General features: G+C 47.7%; 2 protein-coding genes across 2 annotated transcripts in view; both read left to right on the top strand.

Annotated features, from left to right (window-relative positions):
• The window catches only part of LOC113744353 (DNA-directed RNA polymerase subunit beta'-like), a 2,370-nt gene extending 912 nt beyond the window's left edge, over nt 1-1,458 (top strand). The window contains exon 2 of the mRNA XM_027273593.1: nt 1,045-1,458. Within this exon, the coding sequence (XP_027129394.1) occupies nt 1,045-1,329 (285 nt within the window). The 3' untranslated portion in view covers nt 1,330-1,458. The remainder of the gene's footprint in view (nt 1-1,044) is intronic.
• The window catches only part of ltbp3 (latent transforming growth factor beta binding protein 3), a 36,016-nt gene that overhangs the window by 3,169 nt on the left and 14,447 nt on the right, over nt 1-18,400 (top strand). The gene's annotated exons all lie outside the window — the stretch shown is intronic.

The following is an 18,400-nucleotide window of genomic DNA, read 5'->3' as shown; positions in this document are numbered from 1 at the left end:
GTACAGAGTACAGACTGAAGTAAAAGTACTTAAAGTTTGAAGTGTAAATACTCACATCATCACATGGTGACTAAACGTTTTTTACTTTCTTTGTCTCGTCTGTGAAACAATGACTCATTCTGAAGCATTCTCTAAACGTTCCTTTAACGTTCTCTAAACGTTCCTTTAACGTTCCTTTAACGTTCCTTTAACATACTCTAAATGTTCCTTTAACGTTCTCTAAACGTTCTCTAAACATTCCTTAAACGTTCTCTAAATGTTCCTTTAACATTCTCTAAACGTTCCTTTAATGTTCTCTAAACGTTCCTTTAACATCCTCTAAACGTTCCTTTAACGTTCTCTAAACGTTCCTTTAACATCCTCTAAATCTTTCTTTAACGTTCTCTAAACGTTCCTTAAACGTTCTCTAAATGTTCCTTTAACGTTCCTTTAACACTAAACGTTCCTTTAACGTTCTCTAAACGTTCCTTTAACACTAAACGTTCCTTTAATGTTCTCTAAACGTTCCTTTAACGTTCTCTAAACGTTCCTTTAACGTTCTCTAAACGTTCCTTTAACGTTCCTTTAACGTTCTCTAAACGTTCCTTTAACGTTCTCTAAATGTTCCTTTTTCTAAACGTTCCTTTAACACTAAACATTCCTTTAACGTTCCTTTAACGTTCCTTTAACGTTTCTTTAACGCTCTCTAAACGTTCCTTTAACGCTCTCTAAACGTTCCTTTAACGTTCCTTTAACGCTCTCTAAACGTTCTGCGTCATTAACATTTATGTGGAGCGGTCCAAACTGAGCCGGAGCTGAAAAAAGTTCCCATGTTGCACTTTAATTACTGAGACACGGCTCATTACATCACATATAAATGTACTTTAAACATCTATACCCCCACCCACCTCCTCCACCTCCTCCACCTCTTCCTGACTGCAGCCTTCAGCCTGAGCTCTATCAGATCAGCTGTGGTGAGACGTGGAGCCTTGCAGTCTACGTCAGTCTCACAACCGGATTTCACCGGACCTCGTTCTGTTTGTGGCTCGGTGTCGAGCTGAGGAGGAGTCAGAACTGATGGAGGAGTTAGAACTGATGGAGGAGTCAGAACTGGTGGAGGAGTTAGAACTGATGGAGGAGTTAGAACTGATGGAGGAGTCAGAACTGATGGAGGAGTCAGAACTGATGGAGGAGGAGTTAGAACTGATGGAGGAGGAGTTAGAACTGATGGAGGAGTTAGAACTGATGGAGGAGTTAGAACTGATCGAGGAGTCAGAACTGATGGAGGAGTCAGAACTGATGGAGGAGTTAGATCTGATGGAGGAGAGCGGGGTCACGTCTGATTATTAGACGGTAGTTTGTTTGGTCCATGTGGAGTTTGTTTGGTCCAGGTGGAGTTTGGTCCAGGTGGAGGTTGGTCCAGGTGGAGTTTGTTTGGTCCAGGTGGAGTTTGGTCCAGGTGGAGGTTGGTCCAGGTGGAGTTTGTGGATGGAGGAGTTAGAAACTGATGGAGGAGGTTAGAAACTGATGGAAGGGTGCGTCAGAAACTGATGGGCGAGTCAGGGAAACTGCTGGAGGAGTTAGACTGATGGAGAGTTAGAAAAAACTGATTGAGGGGAGTCGGGAAACCTGATGGAGGAAGGAGTTAGAAAACTGATTGGGAGGAGTTAGACAAACTGGATGGAGGAGGAGTTAGAACTGATGGAGGAGCAGAATGATTGGGAAAAGGAGTAGAAACTGCATGGAGGGTTAGACTGATGGAGAGTTAGAACTTGATGGAGGAGTCAGGGAACTGATAGAGGAGAGGTTAGAAACTGATGGAGGGCGGTCAGGAACAACTGATGGCGAGTCAGAAACTGATAGAGGGGAGGAGTTAGAACTGATGGGAGGAGTTCGGAAACTGATGGAGAGTCAGAAAACTGATGGAGGAGTTAAAACTGATGGAAGAGCGAGTTAGGAACTGAATGGAAGGAGTTAGACTGCTGAGGAGGGCAGAACCTATGGAGGGGAGTTAGAACTGCTGGGAGAGTTAGAACTGATGGGAGGAGTCAAGACTGAGGCAAGAGGGGCGTTAGGAACTGATGGAGGAGTTCAAGAACTGATGGAAGAGTTAGGAACTGATGGGAAGGGAGTTAGAACTTGGATGGAGGAAGTCAGAAACTGATGAGGGAGTCAGAATGATGGAGGAGTTAAGAACTTATGGGAGGATTTAGAAACACTGGGATGGAGAGTTAGAAACTGATGGAGAGTTCAGAACTGTGGGAGGGGGAGTCTAGAACTGAATGGAGGCGGGGGCGTCCAGAACTGATGGGGAGATGAGTTTAGAACTATAGGAGGAGGGAGTTAAGAACTGATGGGAGGGAAGTCCGAAACTGATGGAGGGAGTCAGAACTGTAGAGCGGAGTTAGAACTGATGGAGGGAAGGTCCAGAACTGATAGAGGAGGAGTTTAGAAAAAACTGATGGAGGAGTCAGAATATAGAGTGGAGGAGTCCACAGAACGGTGGAGGAGTCCGAACTGATAGAGGAGGAGTTAGAATGGATGGGAGGGAGTTCAGAACTGATTAGAGGAGGCTTAGAAACTGATGGGAGGATCGGAAAAACGGTGGAATGAGTCCCAGAAAACTGATGGAGGGAGGAGTTAGAACTGATGGTACGGAGGAGTTAGGTCTTAGAAACTGGATGAGGAAGTTAGAACTGATGGAGGAGGGAGTTAGGAATGGGATGGAGGAGTTAGACTGATGGGGAGGAAGCCAGAAACTGATGGAGGAGTTTCCGAACTTGATGGAGGAGTTTAGAACTGATGGAGGAGTCAGGAACTGATGGAGGAGGGAGTTAGAACTTGATGGGAGGAGTCAGAAACACTGGGAGGCGAAGTAGGGGGAACTGATGGAGGAGTTCAGGGAACCTGATAGAGGGAGTTAGAAAACTTGATGGAGGAGAGTTAAGAACTGCTGGAGGAGTCAGGAATTGATAGAGGGAGTTCGAAAAACTGATGGAGAAGCAAGTTAGAAACTGATGGAGGAGTCAGGAACTGATAGAGGGAGTAGAACTGATTGGAGGCGGAGTTAGATGATGGCGGAGTCAGAATGATGGAGGATTAGAAACTGAGGAGGAGTTAGAAAAAAAAAAACTGATGGCGGAGTCAGACAACTGAATGGAGGAGTCGGAAACCTGATGGAGGAGTTAGGAAAACTGGATGGAGGAGTTAGGAACTGATGAGGAGTCAGAACTGCTGGAGGAGTTTAGAAACTGATGGGAGGAGAAGTTAGAAAAAACTGATGGAGGAGAGCGGGGTTTTTTCCCGTTGATTAATTAGACGGTAGTGGTTTTGGTCCCACGTGGCGTTTGTTGGGGTCCAGGTGGCGTTTGTTTGGTTCCAGGTGGAGTTTGGTCCAGGTGGAGTTTGGTCCAGGTTGGAGGTTGTCCAGGTGAGGTTGAGTCCCAGGTGGAGTTTGTCCCGGGGATGTTGGTTTCCAGGTGAGGTTGGTCCAGGTGGAGGTTTTTGGTCAAGGTGGAGGTTGGTCCAGTGGAGGTGGTTCCAGGTGGGAGGGTTGTCCAGGTGGAGTTTGTTTGGTCCAGGGTGGAGGGTTGGTCCAGGTGGAGGGTTGGTCCAGGTGGGAGTTGTTGCTCGATCCGTTCCTGAAGTCAAAAGTTGTTTTTTGAATCCTTTCAAGTCAGTCTCATGGTTTATGCTGATTGTCCACTTTTTTTGTGTTGTAGTTTGATTTGAAAGTTTCCTCTGGTTTGTATGTTTTGGGATTTGGGAAAAAGTTTCCTTCGTGTTTTGTATGTTTGGATTGAAGTTTCCTCTCAGTGTTTGTCATGTTTGGATTTGAAAGTTTCCTCGTGTTTGTATGTTTGGATTTGAAAGTTTCCTCTCGTGTTTGTATGTGTGGATTTGAAAGTTCCTCTCGTGTTTTGTCTGTTTGGATTTGCAAAAGTTGTCCTCTGCTGTTTGTATGTTTGGTTTGAACAGTTCCTCTGTGTTTGTATGTTTGGATTTGGAAGTTTCCTCTTGTTGTTTTGTTTGGAGTTGAAAGTTTCCTCTCGGTGTTGTATGTTTGGATTTGAAAGTTTCCTCTGGTATTTGTATCTTTGGATTTGAAAGTTTCCTCTGGTGTTTGTATCTTTGGATTTGAAAGTTTCCTCTCGTGTTTGTATCTTTGGATTTGAAAGTTTCCTCTCGCTGCAGGAAGCTTATGAAGAAATCAGAGGAACATTCACAGACAGAGAACGGGCCGGACTAGATCAAGTGAATCCTGCATCGAACTCGGTGACAGGTTTTTAGTCCTGCAGAGTCCTGCAGAGTCCTGTGAAGTCCTGCAGAGTCCTGCAGAGTCCCATGAAGTCCTGTAGAGTCCTGCAGAGTCCTGTGAAGTTCTGTAGAGTCCTGCAGAGCCCCGTAGAGTCCTGTAGAGTCCTGTGAAGTCCTGTAGAGTCCTGTAGAGTCCTGCAGAGTCCTGTGAAGTTCTGTAGAGTCCTGCAGAGCCCCGTAGAGTCCTGCAGAGTCCTGTAAAGTCCTGTAGAGTCCTGCAGAGTCCTGTGAAGTTCTGTAGAGTCCTGCAGAGTCCTGCAGAGTCCTGGCTGGGTTTCTTTGTGGTGCGTCATGTTTTGGAGCGTCTCTGTCAAATAATTGAAGAGACATTTGAAATTCCTGGAATAGCTCATGCTGCTTCATATTTGCTGTGGATCGCGGAGCCGCCCTGCCGTCACCTGCCTCGTGGATTTCATGAGAAAAGTCTTTCTGCAGTTGGAGATGAGCAGTCGAGCTCCGCCTGCAGAGATCTGTGCCGCTCAGAGCGAGGCCTGGAATGTGGACAAGTGGAAAGTTCTCTCTGCCGTGTTAAAACGGCTGCAGCAGCAACAATATGAAGACTTTTCCATATTTGAGCTGCTGTGACGTCAGCGTGGCGAGGCCGAGGCCCAGGCCGAGGAAAACTGGAGGTGCAGAGAAAACTTTGAAAGTCTGAAAGAATTTGGCCTGAATGTGGCGGACTGACGCGCCGAGGCCAAGAAACAGTCAGTCAGGGTTTAGCGGTGATCTGGATCTGGGACGTCTGCCAACACATGAATGTCATTTTTAAGAGCCTGACTCAAAATAATAGAGAAGGTTCTCTGAATGTTTCTGTGCTTCAGGATTTAAAGATGAAGATGGATGAAGGACGTCAGCTGGAGAACCAACCGGAGAACACGGTCGACTTCTTCTGACAGAAAAACATCAAACTCAGATTAAATATGTACCTACACTAATATAATATCTATATGATATATATAGATCTATATAGATATATATACCCTGATGACCCATTTTCAGCCTGAGAAAATAAAAACCAAAACAACAGTTGAAAGACATTAAAACGCTGAGAGTGCAGAGTTTGGTCTTGGGTTAGATTTAGACCTAAAGTCTAAAACCTGGACGTAGTCTCTGTGATGTAAAGACTGACTCTCTTCTGGAGCCAGCCTCAGGTGGATGTCGTGCTGCGTTCAGGCTCATCGGAGTGTGTGGTTGATAGAAACGTATCGATTAGAACGTTAAACTCCATCAGCTCATTTCTTTAATCTGAAGGCGTGGTCGCTAGGCCTGTGTTGAAAAAATCGATTTTCCGATTCTGAATCGATTTGCATATTAATTCCTTAAGATCGATTTAATTAAATTGAAATTTCAATTTAACCCCACTAGTCGCGTCATTGAATTGAAACAGGCGTGCACCGTGTTTAAAGGTGCGTTCAATGGCCGTCGGAATGACTATGATGCGTTCATTAACGTGGGAAAAATAGAAATTCAGTGGAAATATAATAAAACAACAAAAGAACACTCAAGGAAAACTACAACTACCAGCCACTTCTGTACGTTCTCTTAAAATAACTGAGGCGAGTGCGGGTTACATTTGCAAAGATATGCGCCCGTATTCCGTTGTTGAAAACGAAGCTTCAGGTGACCAAAGAAATGGTTTTAATAACACTGACCCGGATCGGATCAGATCGGATCAGATTATGATAACTGATTCTCAGTCTTGAGAGTGGGAATCAAATCGATTCTTGGAATTTGAATCGATACCCAGCCCTAGTGGTCACACCGTCAGCCTCCGCCCTTATCGTCTCCGCGTGGATTACCTGTTGAACACGAGAACAAATCACCTGAGTACACACACACCGCAGAGATGTGTGTGTGTGTGTGTGTGTGTGTGTGTGTGTGTGTGTGCCGCTTCATCACCGACACGTGAGCGTTCGTTAATATTAATGCTGCTTCACTGCACGCTTCCTGAACCTGATCAAAGCGCAGACACTTGAACGCCTCGCGGCGTGTTGGCAGGACGTCTGGCGTCTGTTGGACTCGTTTCTTGGAACCGTCGACTCGTCATCATTGCGGCGGCGTCGTTATGTCAGGAATCAAAGAATCATTGAGAAATGTTTGTAAAGGCTGACGAATGAACGAACGTTGAATGAACGTTAAATGAACGTTGAATGAACGTTGAATGAAGGTTGCGTGCTCCTGGATCCTGACCCTGTTTACCGGCTCATGGAGGCGTGCTGTGTAATTACCTCCATGTGTTTGGCTGACAAAGTATCCAAGGGCCAACTCTGTGTAGGACAGGGAGGGTGGAGGAGGTGGAGGAGGTGGAGGAGGTGGAGGACTCGCTCTGTTTGTGTCTTTCTCTGCAAACAAACAGAAACCAGCTCGCCGCTCGCTGACCTCCTCGTCTTCTTCTTCTGTGGTATTTCCGAGCGCGGCGCCTCGTGCTGCACAGGAAGTGGCCTTATCATATCCCGCCTGCTCGTCTCCCCTAAAATGGGCATCACGAGGAGTGGAAATGGCTATTTCAGGATTTCCCATGTGGTTCTGTATTTAGAGTGACAGTAGTAGCCGTGTGGTTTGTTTTGGTTTTCCCTTGGCCCGGTCAGAGGTCCATGAGAGCCTGAAGATGAAGTCCAGTCAGTGAGTCGGGTCAGACAGAGACTCACACACATTTATTTTAACACACTCTGCTGTGTTCGCTGCCAGACTCTGCCAGAGAACGCGGTCTGACGCGGGCGACCAAAAACCTGCAGCACTCCGGGTTCTGGCCACAGGTTGGACCGAGCTCAGAGGCCGAGCTGGGCTCGGTTCCCGAGCTCACGCCCTCTCAAACACAAACATGAGGGAGGCTCGCCAGATTATCAGGCGTGAAAAGCTTCTTACTTTCAAACGTGTGTGTGTGTGTGTGTGTGTGTGTGTGTGTGTGTGTGTGTTTTCATATTTATGGACGCACATTCTGTCACCTCCACGTCTATTTATGCATGATGGGTAAATAAGACTCCTGGTTATTTGGAGCCCGGCAGGTTTCCGTGTGACTCTTGGAGCTGCTGAAGTTGGATCTCTGACTCTTCAGACGTTCGACTCTTTGTTTTCTTTTCAAACCTCACAAAGAAAGTCGGAGCCGGAGTTTCCCATGAAGACTCGTCGTGTCATCACTTCTCATTGTGAAAAACTCGTCACATGACTGCAGTTTGGAAAAGAAAACAGTAATTAGGTGATTTTGGGAGCGTCCCGGTGGAACAGTGTGTATATTTGCACGTGTGTTCTGTGCTGAGCGGCTCAAACAAACAGCTTATTTGCCATCTTTAACACTCTCCTCCCATGTGCTGGGGGAGCTGCTGCAGTTATTTAAAGCCGTGCAGAGGAATGCGGCAGCAGGGACTGCGCCCACACCGCTCAGCCTGGAGCTGCAGCGATTAGCCCGGGTAAACAGAATAACAGCGCCTCTGCCAGCGCCGCCTGCCTGCAGCCCGCCGCCTGTCTGCAGACGTTACCTGCCACGCGCTGACTGCTGACTTCACCTGCAGGGCAGGTATCTGACATAATCTCAGCACGGCACTGTCAGCACTCTGCCCGCCCGCCCTCGGGGCCCTATAGCCGACAATCATTACGTGACATCATCGTTTGTGTGCCAGCATCCGTCCCACTCTCTGGCTGTCTTTCCACAAACTTGTCTGCCGGAGGGGAGTGACGGAGTGACGCTGGATCCGTGCCCACCCACGAGCTCCCAGACCACGCCGCATATTTCTGTGACGTGAAAATCACATTGTGCAACTGAGAGTTTGATTTAGACGACTTTAATTGCTCTTGCCCGTCATCATGGTCCCTCTCTGTTGTTCCAGGCTCGCTGCTGACGCCGTCGCCTGGCAAAGGGCAGCTCTATTGTTTGGATAGCTGAGGCCGAGGCCGCTCTGCGGGGGGAGGAGGGGACGCGTACGCAGGCTTGTGTTTCCAAAAGGCCGTGATTATGTCATTTACTCCCAGAGTCTGGCTCTGCTGGAGCAGTCTGACCCGCTCCATCTGACTCCGTGCGGTATGTGGTCGCTCGCTGCCGGTCCACGGTCGGTGTATTTGAGGATGTGGTTTCCTGCTTTGGAGCTGATGGTGAAAGGAAGCACGTCATGTGATGATCTCCATCCCTTCATTCTCCTTTTAAACAGACACGTGTGTTTGCTGTTGTTTCGTCACTTTCACTGACCTGAAGTCTGGTATGAAGTTCACTTTAAATACTGAAGATAAAAACAAACGTCCACAAACATCTTCAGACTTGGACGGAGGTCAGACCTGGACCTGAACAGGTGAGCTGACTCTAAACTGTCCATAGGTGTCAATGGCCGTCTGTCTCCACGTGCCCTGTGATGAGCTGGACACTTAAGCCCAAAGTCATGACCCTGATGAGGAGAACAGGTTACAGATGATGGATGGACTGAGAATCAACCAACACTGCAGCTCAATGCAGCTTTTTGTTTTGGCTTGGTCACATCAGAGCTCAGAGAACCGAGGACTGTTTGTGTAGGGGGGTACGGTGTCGTGCCAGAACTGGAGCCGGATCAGAGTTCACGCTGCATGTGTCCGACTGCCGACAAAGTGACCTGCAACAACAAGACGACAATCTACAGCCGAGAGTCTGATGACTGGATTCTGATACAGAGCTAACGTTAGCTTTGACTTTGAATATGGACATGATGGCAGAGGAGCAGAGAGTGAAGAGGACGCTGACGGAGGAAGCTAAGAAGAGAAAAGGAGAGAGTGAGCGAGCAAGAAGCCGCCGGACAAGAGTAAATGTGGGACTGACTTTTAGTGGTTGGTGAGAGCTTGGTGAAATAAAAGGCTGAAAGACAGACGCCGAGCTGGGCTGACTGCTGCTGGACTAGGCAGTGAGATCAGCTGCTGCTGGGGACCTGGATGATGATTGGCTGCTGGGGACCTGGATGATGATTGGCTGCTGGGGACCTGGTTGATGATTGGCTGCTGGGGACCTGGATGATGATTGGCTGCTGGGGACCTGGATGATGATTGGCTGCTGGGGACCTGGATGATGATTGGCTGCTGGGGACCTGGATGATGATTGGCTGCTGGGGACCTGGATGATGATTGGCTGCTGGGGACCTGGTTGATGATTGGCTGCTGGGGACCTGGATGATGATTGGCTGCTGGGGACCTGGTTGGTGATTGGCTGCTGGGGACCTGGTTGATGATTGGCTGCTGGGGACCTGGTTGGTGTCTGTTAGCTGTAGTAATAGAACAAACAGACTCTGAGTCATTTGCATGATATAAAACACTCAGTCCTCGGCTTCACATCTGCCTCCTGCATTAAAGCTCGAGCTGTTCTGATGTGTTCTGCAGACCTGCAGTGAATGGGTGGTGTTGGTTGGGTGGAGGCGTCTCCTGTAGAGACGCTGTGGTTTGGTGACGGCACCACAAACAGAGCAGAGCTCAGAGCTTCTGAAGATTCCACCTCAGAGTTCATTAGCAGAATTTATGATGTGAAATCAGCTCAGCGTCTCGGAGGCTCGGCCACGCCTCCGTCTTTATGGATCTAACACATTCCTGAGACTGGAGGAGCTGTGATTAAAAATCAAACGCACCTCTCAGTTGATTGGTGGTCTGAATGAATGTGAGGCATCAGGACAGGCGGGCGGGGTTTAAGCGTCTAACTTTAGAGAGAACATTCATAGACAGGTACGATCCAGGACGAAGACTTTCCCACGCCGCGCTCCGTCCAACTGAAAGGAGGACAGTCTTTGTCTTCAGGCGTTTCTCATCACAGTGTTTCATGTGACAGACGAGTGAGAGCTCCTCTTCATCAGCTCGCTCGGAGACGAGACAGACACAGCAGAGGACGACGGAGGGACAGCATGTCTGTCCTGTCCTCACGTACAGAGAACCCAGAGTTTGAGTGACCTTTGAGGATCTCTGTGATTCCCACACACTTTTTTCCTTTAAGGAAAAACATACTGTGCATTCCTCAACTGTTGAGTCAGCAGGCCGAGCGCACGCGGCAGGACAAACCATGTATGTCCATGAAAAGACGGAGACAGACACAGACGAGACACGTCTCATGGTTTCACCAAATTATAGGTAATCACTGCTATCAGGGAAATTATACTCGTCTGTCCTTATGAAGAGGAAAAGTCTGGCAGACACAAAGAGGAAAGAAAGAAAGAAAGAAAGAAAGAAAGAAAGAAAGAAAGAAAGAGACAGACAGACAGACAGACAGACAGACAGACAGACAGACAGACAGTGTCTTGCCCTCCGTGTGCCCTCTGACCACCCACCCACTCCGTCCTGTCTGTCTGTCTGGAGATGACGCACCGTCCTCGGCCTCCCTCCACAGCGTCAGCCGCACCCTCAGAGCACGAAAACAAATTACAGCTCCACAAACCGCCGAGCTGAGAGCTGCTGCACCACCAGCCCCACCACCAGCTCCACCACCAGCCCCACCACCAGCTCCACCACCAGCTCCACCACCAGCTGCACCACCAGCTCCACCACCAGCTGCACCACCAGCCCCACCACCAGCTGCACCACCAGCCCCACCACCAGCTGCACCACCAGCTCCACCACCAGCTCCACCACCAGCCCCACCAAACACTCTGTAAATTACAACCAGAAATCTGTGACGGTGATTCAGAGTCAGAGCGACGTCACAGAGAAGTTTGTGAAGCTGTACACGTGGAACCAGAACCAGACCCAGACCCAGCAGCAGCTGATCTCACTGCCTAGTCCAGCAGCAGTCAGCCCAGAACCAGAACCAGACCCAGCAGCAGCAGCTGATATCACTGACTAGTCCAGTAGCAGTCAGTCCAGAACCAGAACCAGAACCAGAACCAGACCCAGCAGCAGCTGATATCACTGCCTAGTCCAGCAGCAGTCAGCCCAGCTCAGGGGCGCAGATAGTGGGTGTGTCAGGTGTGTCATGACACACCCACTTTTGAATGACCGTAGATCCGTCCCACCCACTTTTATGTAGCTTAACGTTTTGTTTTTTTTTGTTACCATTGTCTGTCCTGAAAAACGGAGACAGACACAGACGAGACACGTCTCATGTGTTTCACCAAATTTAGGTAATCATGCTATCAGGGAAATTATACTCGTCTGTCCTTATGAAGGAAAAGTTGGCAGACACAAAGAGGAAAGAAAGAAAGAAAGAAAGAGAGACAGAAGACAGACAGACAGACAGACAGACGACAGACAGACAGACAGACAGTGTCTTGCCTCCGTGTGCCCTCTGACCACCCACCCACTCCGTCCTGTCTGTCTGTCTGGAGATGACGCACCGTCCTCGGCCTCCCCCTCCACGCGTCGCGCACCCTCAGCACGAAAACAAATTACAGCTCCACAAACCGCCGAGCTGAGAGCTGCTGCACACCAGCCCCACCACCAGCTCCACCACCAGCCCCACCACCAGCTCCACCACCAGCTCACACCAGCTGCACCACCAGCCCACCACCAGCTGCACCACCAGCTCCACCACCAGCTCCACACCAGCGCACCACCAGCCACCCCAGCTCACCACCAGCCCCCAGCCCCACCCAGCTCCACCACCAGCTCCACCACCAGCTCCACCAAACACTCTGTAAATTACAACCAGAAATCTGTGACGGTGATTCAGAGTAGAGCGACGTCACAGAGAAGTTTGTGAAGCTGTACACGTGGAACCAGAACCAGACCCAACCCAGCAGCAGCTAATATCACTGACTAGTCCAACAGCAGTCAGCCCAAACCAGAACCAGAACTAGACCACAGCCAGTTGATATCACTGCCTAGTCCAGCAGCAGTCAGCCCAGAACCAGAACTAGACCCAGCACAGCTGATATCATGACTAGTCCAGCCGCATCAGCCCAGAACCAGAACCAGAACCAGACCCAGCAGCAGCTGATCTCACTGCCTAGTCCAGCACAGTCAGCCCAGCTCGGCGTGCTTCTTTCAGCCTTTTATTTCACCAAGCTCTCACCAACCACTAAAAGTCAGTCCCACATTTACTCTTGTCCGGCGGCTTCTTGCTCGCTCACTCTCTCCTTTTCTCTTCTTAGCTTCCTCCGTCAGCGTCCTCTTCACTCTCTTCTCCTCTGCCATCATGTCCGTAGAGGCTGCTGAGCCCGGTTACATTGCTAACGCTCGCCCAGCTCCTGTTCTGGCACGACACTGACTGCGGCCCCCATCAGCAAACAGTGACTCAGATAGACTCAAATAGTTGGTGGAGTGTGACTTAGTGCCGTAAAGCGTTACGTACTTCTCAAAGTTACACAGTGTGAGAACAGACAGCTGATCACAGGTCAGTGTGGATCAGCAGGTCACAGACGTCAGATTATTAAAGGTTAATGAAGCTGATTAAAGTTCGTTAAGCGTCTGCAGTCTGATGGTTTGTTTCCTTCTAATAATCTGTGGCTGAGTGGATATTTAATTATTCATTATGTTTAGAACGACATTAAAGTCCAAATATTCTGTAGATAGAAACTCGTCTGCTTCATCCTGAAGGTCTTCAGGTCTGCAGAGCTTCTCTGTCTGCGTCATGCTGCCTTCATTTCATTTCATCCACACCCAGAGTAATCTGATTCCTCCTCGTCCTCTTTGTGTTTCCGTCTGCATCGCTCAGACTCTTCCAGACTTTCCTGCCGTGTCGTCTCTGTGGGCTCTGATTGTGTAATCGTGTTTGGAAAGAGGCTCTGCTCCTCACTTCAGCCTGGATCCGACAAGATGAAATCTGAACCATGAAGACTGGATCAGGTCTGAGACTCAGAGTCTCGTCCTTCCAGCTCTCGCTGCTCGTTCTTTGTGGTTTCAGACTCGGTCACATGGTGTCAGACTTTGCGTCGTCCATCGTGTCTTCTTGTGTCCCTGCTGAGTTTAAAGTCTCATTAGACTGCAGACACATGAAACCACATCCCTGTGTGCACCACGGTGATTGATGGTCAGTGATTAAGCTGCAGATCAGAGAGGAGGTAATCTTTAATTTAAGTATTCACGTGTTGTTTTGTCTTAAAGGAGAGTTCTGTTCCGTGCTGAATGCTGTGCAGTTTGTCTGAGTTATTCAGTGTTCATATCTGTTCATAAAGGAAGTCCAAAAACACTGAGCGTTGTCCCCAGAGGTTAAATCATAATCAGACGATAGCTGATGTTTTTTGTTCCAGCGCCTCGAGGTCACCGCGAGGACGGTAACCATGGTAACCGAGGTCACGGGTTCACAACATAGAAGCATGGACAGTCAGACCACTAAAGGGTTAAACTTGTTTCCCCGTCTGTACTTTATTTATACAGCAAACACAAGGAAACACAATCCAAACATGAAGTTTGAATAGAAAGATTAAAAACAATCAGATCAAATCTAATCAATAAAAAGCACAAACATATGCATGTGTACAATAAAATCATAAAATCATAGAATCAACATGGAGTCAAAGAAAAGAGGTTTTAAATGAGACAGGACCCACTAACCCCCAGAGTTCATTTCAGTAATCCAGCCGAGTGGTCTCTGTCTCTGAAGGACTGGTTGGACTTCACCACAGCTGTCAAATGTAAGATCAGCGTCCACTTTGACCCCCAGACTTTTACAACTGGGACGCGATACTGTGCCAAAGAACCCAGATCAGCTAGGGGGGGTCATGACCATGACGTCTGTCTTTGTTTCATTCAAATTCAGGAAATGTAAAGCCATCCCAGCTTTAAGGTCATGTAAGCACTTTAACAGAGTATGAATCAGACTTTCTGAGGAGGACATAGATCTGTCATCCACAGAGCAGTGAAAGGAAACGCCATGTTCCCTGAGAATGGAACCAAGAGGGAGAATAAAAGTGGGCCGAGCACAGAGCCCTGCGGGACCCCACGAGAGAGAGGAGCAGTGGAGGACACAGAGAGTCCGATGTGACCTGAACCGTCCCGGTGCCACTGATGCCCACCCACTGCTCCAGACCAGGATCAGGATCTCATGGTCGACTGTATCAAAAGCTGCAGTCAGATCTAAAAGGACCAACACAGTGACCAGAGTCAGTTCTACAAAGATCATTAGAAACTCCTAAAGCTGATTCTGTTTATGGACCTCCAGTCCTCCAATCACATTTCTGAGCGCTCATCGTGTGTCAGTGTTAAACTTTCTGCCGTCTCTCTCAGATCAGATCTCGTCCCGGCTTCGTCACTTTTTCCCACAGCTCGGCTCGCTCTCTCTTTCTTTCCTCGGATTGTTCAGAACCGACTGGACTTTAAATAAACACAATGGGAGAGCCAATAAAACCATGAAGCTCTGAGATGTTTCCCATATGTTGAGCAGTGACTTACACTGAGCCGAGTCTGCACACGTTTATGTTCCGTCTGTCTGCCGCGTTAACGCGACGCAGCGTTAAATCATGATACAGCCAGCTCAGAGCGAGCGATCTGATTGGACGAGAGTCGCTCATGAGTGCTGTTATAGAGAATAACAGCACGGAGACTTTCACATGAATCACTGCAGCTGTTCTAATATTGTTGTTAACGTTATGTTAATGTTACGTTAACGTTACATTAACGTTAGATGTTACATGTGTGCAGACCCCGTGGTCGTCCCCGTGGAGTCGGAGGAGGACAGAGGAGAACATTCAGACGCTGAGAAGGAGGAAGACGTCGGGATCACCTTCGTCGCTCGAAAGGCCGAGACGCCGAAACAACGGCCAAAGTCAGGTGAGATCACACAATCTGTGACATCATCATGACGTAACAGCTATGGGCGGAGCCAGCTCAGAAACACTACTGCACATACTCAGAGGGCAGAAAGACAGTGTGTCTCTGTCTCACTGTCTGTCTTCAGTCCCAGCCTCCACCACCAGCTGCACCACAGCCCCACCCCACCAGCTCCACCACCAGCTCCACCACCAGCTCCACCAAACACTCTGTAATTACAACCAGAAATCTGTGACGGTGATTCAGGTCAGAGCGACGTCACAGAGAGTTTGTGAAGCTTACACGTGGAACCAGAACCAGACCCAGACCAGCAGCAGCTAATATCACTGACTAGTCCAACAGCAGTCAGCCCAGACCAGAAACAGAACTAGACCAGCAGCCAGTTGATATCACTGCCTAGTCCAGCAGCAGCAGTCAGCCCCGAAACCAAACTAGACCCAGCAGCAGCTGATATCTGACTTGTCCAGCAGCATCAGCCCAGAACCAGAACCGAACCAGAACCAGACCCAGCAGCAGCTGATCTCACTGCCTAGTCCAGCAGCAGTCAGCCCAGCTCGGCGTCTGTCTTTCAGCCTTTTATTTCACCAAGCTCTCACCAACACTAAAAGTCAGTCCCACATTACTCTGTCCGGCGGCTTCTTGCTCGCTCACTCTCTCCTTTTCTCTTCTTAGCTTCCTCCGTCAGCGTCCTCTTCACTCTCTGCTCCTCTGCCATCATGTCCATAGAAGCTGCTGAGCCTGGAATATATTGCCCACTTGCCCAGCTCCTGTTCTGGCACGACACTGACTCCGGCCCCCATCAGCAAACAGTGACTCAGATAGACTCAAAAGTTGGTGGAGTGTGACTTAGTGCGTGTAAAGCGTTCGTACTTCTCAAGTTACACAGTGTGAGTACAGACAGCTGTCACAGGTCAGTGTGGATCAGCAGGTCACAGACGTCAGATTATTAAAGGTTAATGAAGCTGATTAAAGTTCGTTAAGCGTCTGCAGTCTGATGGTTTGTTTTTTTCCTTCTATAATCTGTGGCTGAGTGGATATTTAATTATTCTTATGTTTTAGAACGACATTAAAGTCCAAATATTCTGTAGATAGAAACTCGTCTGCTTCATCCTGAAGGTCTTCAGGTCTGCAGAGCTTCTCTGTCTGCGTCATGCTGCCTTCTTTCATTTCATCCACACCCAGAGTAATCTGATTCCTCCTCGTCCTCTTTGTGTTTCCGTCTGCCTCGCTCAGACTCTTCCAGACTTTCCTGCCGTGTCGTCTCTGTGGGCTCTGATTGTGTAATCGTGTTTGGAAAGAGGCTCTGCTCCTCACTTCAGCCTGGATTCGACAAGATGAAATCTGAACCATGAGACTGGATCAGGTCTGAGACTCAGAGTCTCGTCCTTCCAGCTCTCGCTGCTCGTTCTTTGTGGTTTCAGACTCGGTCACATCGTGTCTTCTTGTGTCCCTGCTGAGTTTAAAGTCTCCTCATTAGACGCAGACACATGAAACCACATCCCGTGTGCACCACGTTGATGAGGTCCGTGATTAAGCTGCAGATCAGAGAGGAGTTAATCTTTATTAAGTATTCACGTGTTGTTTTGTCTTACAGGAGAGTTCTGTTCCGTGCTGAATGCTGTGCAGTTTGTCTGAGTTATCACGTGTTCATATCTGTTCATAAAGGAAGTCCAAAAACACTGAGCGATGTCCCCAGAGGTTAAATCATAATCAGACGATAGCTGATGTTTTTTGTTCCAGCGCCTCAAGGTCACCGCGAGGACGGCGTGAAACCTCGTATCTGTTACCATGGTAACGAGGTCACGGGTTCACAACATAGAAGCATGGACAGTCAGACCACTGAAGGGTTAAACTTGTTTCCCCGTCTGTACTTTATTTATACAGCAAACACAAGGAAAAACACAATCCAAACATGAAGTTTGAATAGAAAGATTAAAAACAATCAGATAAAATCTAATCAATAAAAAGCACAAAACTATGCATGTGTACAATAAATCATAAAATCATAGAATCCACATGGAGTCAAAGAAAAGAGGTTTAAAATGAGACAGGAGGCGTCTGATGTGCAGACGACAGGACCCACTAACCCCCAGAGTTCATTTCAGTAATCCAGCCGAGTGGTCTCGTTCTGAAGGACTGGTTGGACTTCACCACAGCTGTCAATGTAAGATCAGCGTCCACTTTGACCCCCGACTTTTACAACTGGGACGCGATACTGTGCCAGAACCCCGATCAGCTAGGGGGGGTCCTGACCATGACGTCTGTCTTTGTTTCATTCAAATTCAGGAAATGTAAAGCCATCCCAGCTTTAAGGTCATGTAAGCACTTTAACAGAGTATGAATCAGACTTTCTGAGCAGGACATGATCTGTCATCCACAGAGCAGTGAAAGGAAACGCCATGTTCCCTGAGAATGGAACCAAGAGGGAGAATAAAATGGGCCGAGCACAGAGCCCTGCGGACCCCACGAGAGAGAGGAGCAGTGGAGGACACAGAGAGTCCGATGTGACCTGGACCGTCCCGGTGCCACTGATGCCCACCCACTGCCTCCAGACCAGGATCAGGATCTCATGGTCGACTGTATCAAAAGCTGCAGTCAGATCTAAAAGGACCAACACGTGACCAGAGTCAGTTCTACAAAGTCATTAGAAACTCCTAAAGCTGATTCTGTTATGGACCTCCAGTCCTCCAATCACATTTCTGAGCGCTCATGTGTGTCAGTGTTAAACTTTCTGCCGTCTCTCTCAGATCAGATCTCGTCTCGGCTTCGTCACTTTTTCCCACAGCTCGGCTCGCTCTTCTTTCTTTCCTCTGATTGTTCAGAACCGACTGGACTTTAAATAAACACAATGGGAGAGCCAATAAAACCATGAAGCTCTGAGATGTTTCCCATATGTTGAGCAGTGTGACTTACACTGAGCGAGTCTGCCACACGTTTATGTTCCGTCTGTCTGCCGCGTTAACGCGACGCAGCGTTAAATCATGATACAGCCAGCTCAGAGCGAGCGATCTGATTGGACGAGAGTCGCTCATGAGTGCTGTTATAGAGAATAACAGCACGGGACTTTCACATGAATCACTGCAGCTGTTCTGATTTATATACTAACATAACATTATATTATATATAATATTTGTTAGTATATTAATCTTATATTATATTATATTATATACTAATATAATATTTATATATATATATATATTATTATATTATAATATTATTACTAATATAATATATATAATATTATATTAGTATATAAATATTATATGTAATAATATAATTATGTTAGTATATAATATTTGTTATATGTCTTATATTAGTATATATTATTATACTGATATACTATTTATTATTATATATTTATATTATATAATATAATATTATCTTAGTATATAATATATATATATAATACGTTACATGTTAGCTCATGTTAGCTAAGACAACTCTACCAGCGTTGTTTTAATGTTAGATG

This window comes from Larimichthys crocea, chromosome XXII (genome assembly GCF_000972845.2).
Source record: "Larimichthys crocea isolate SSNF chromosome XXII, L_crocea_2.0, whole genome shotgun sequence".
NCBI lineage: Eukaryota > Metazoa > Chordata > Actinopteri > Sciaenidae > Larimichthys > Larimichthys crocea.
This window is presented reverse-complemented; position numbering and strand designations above follow the sequence as displayed.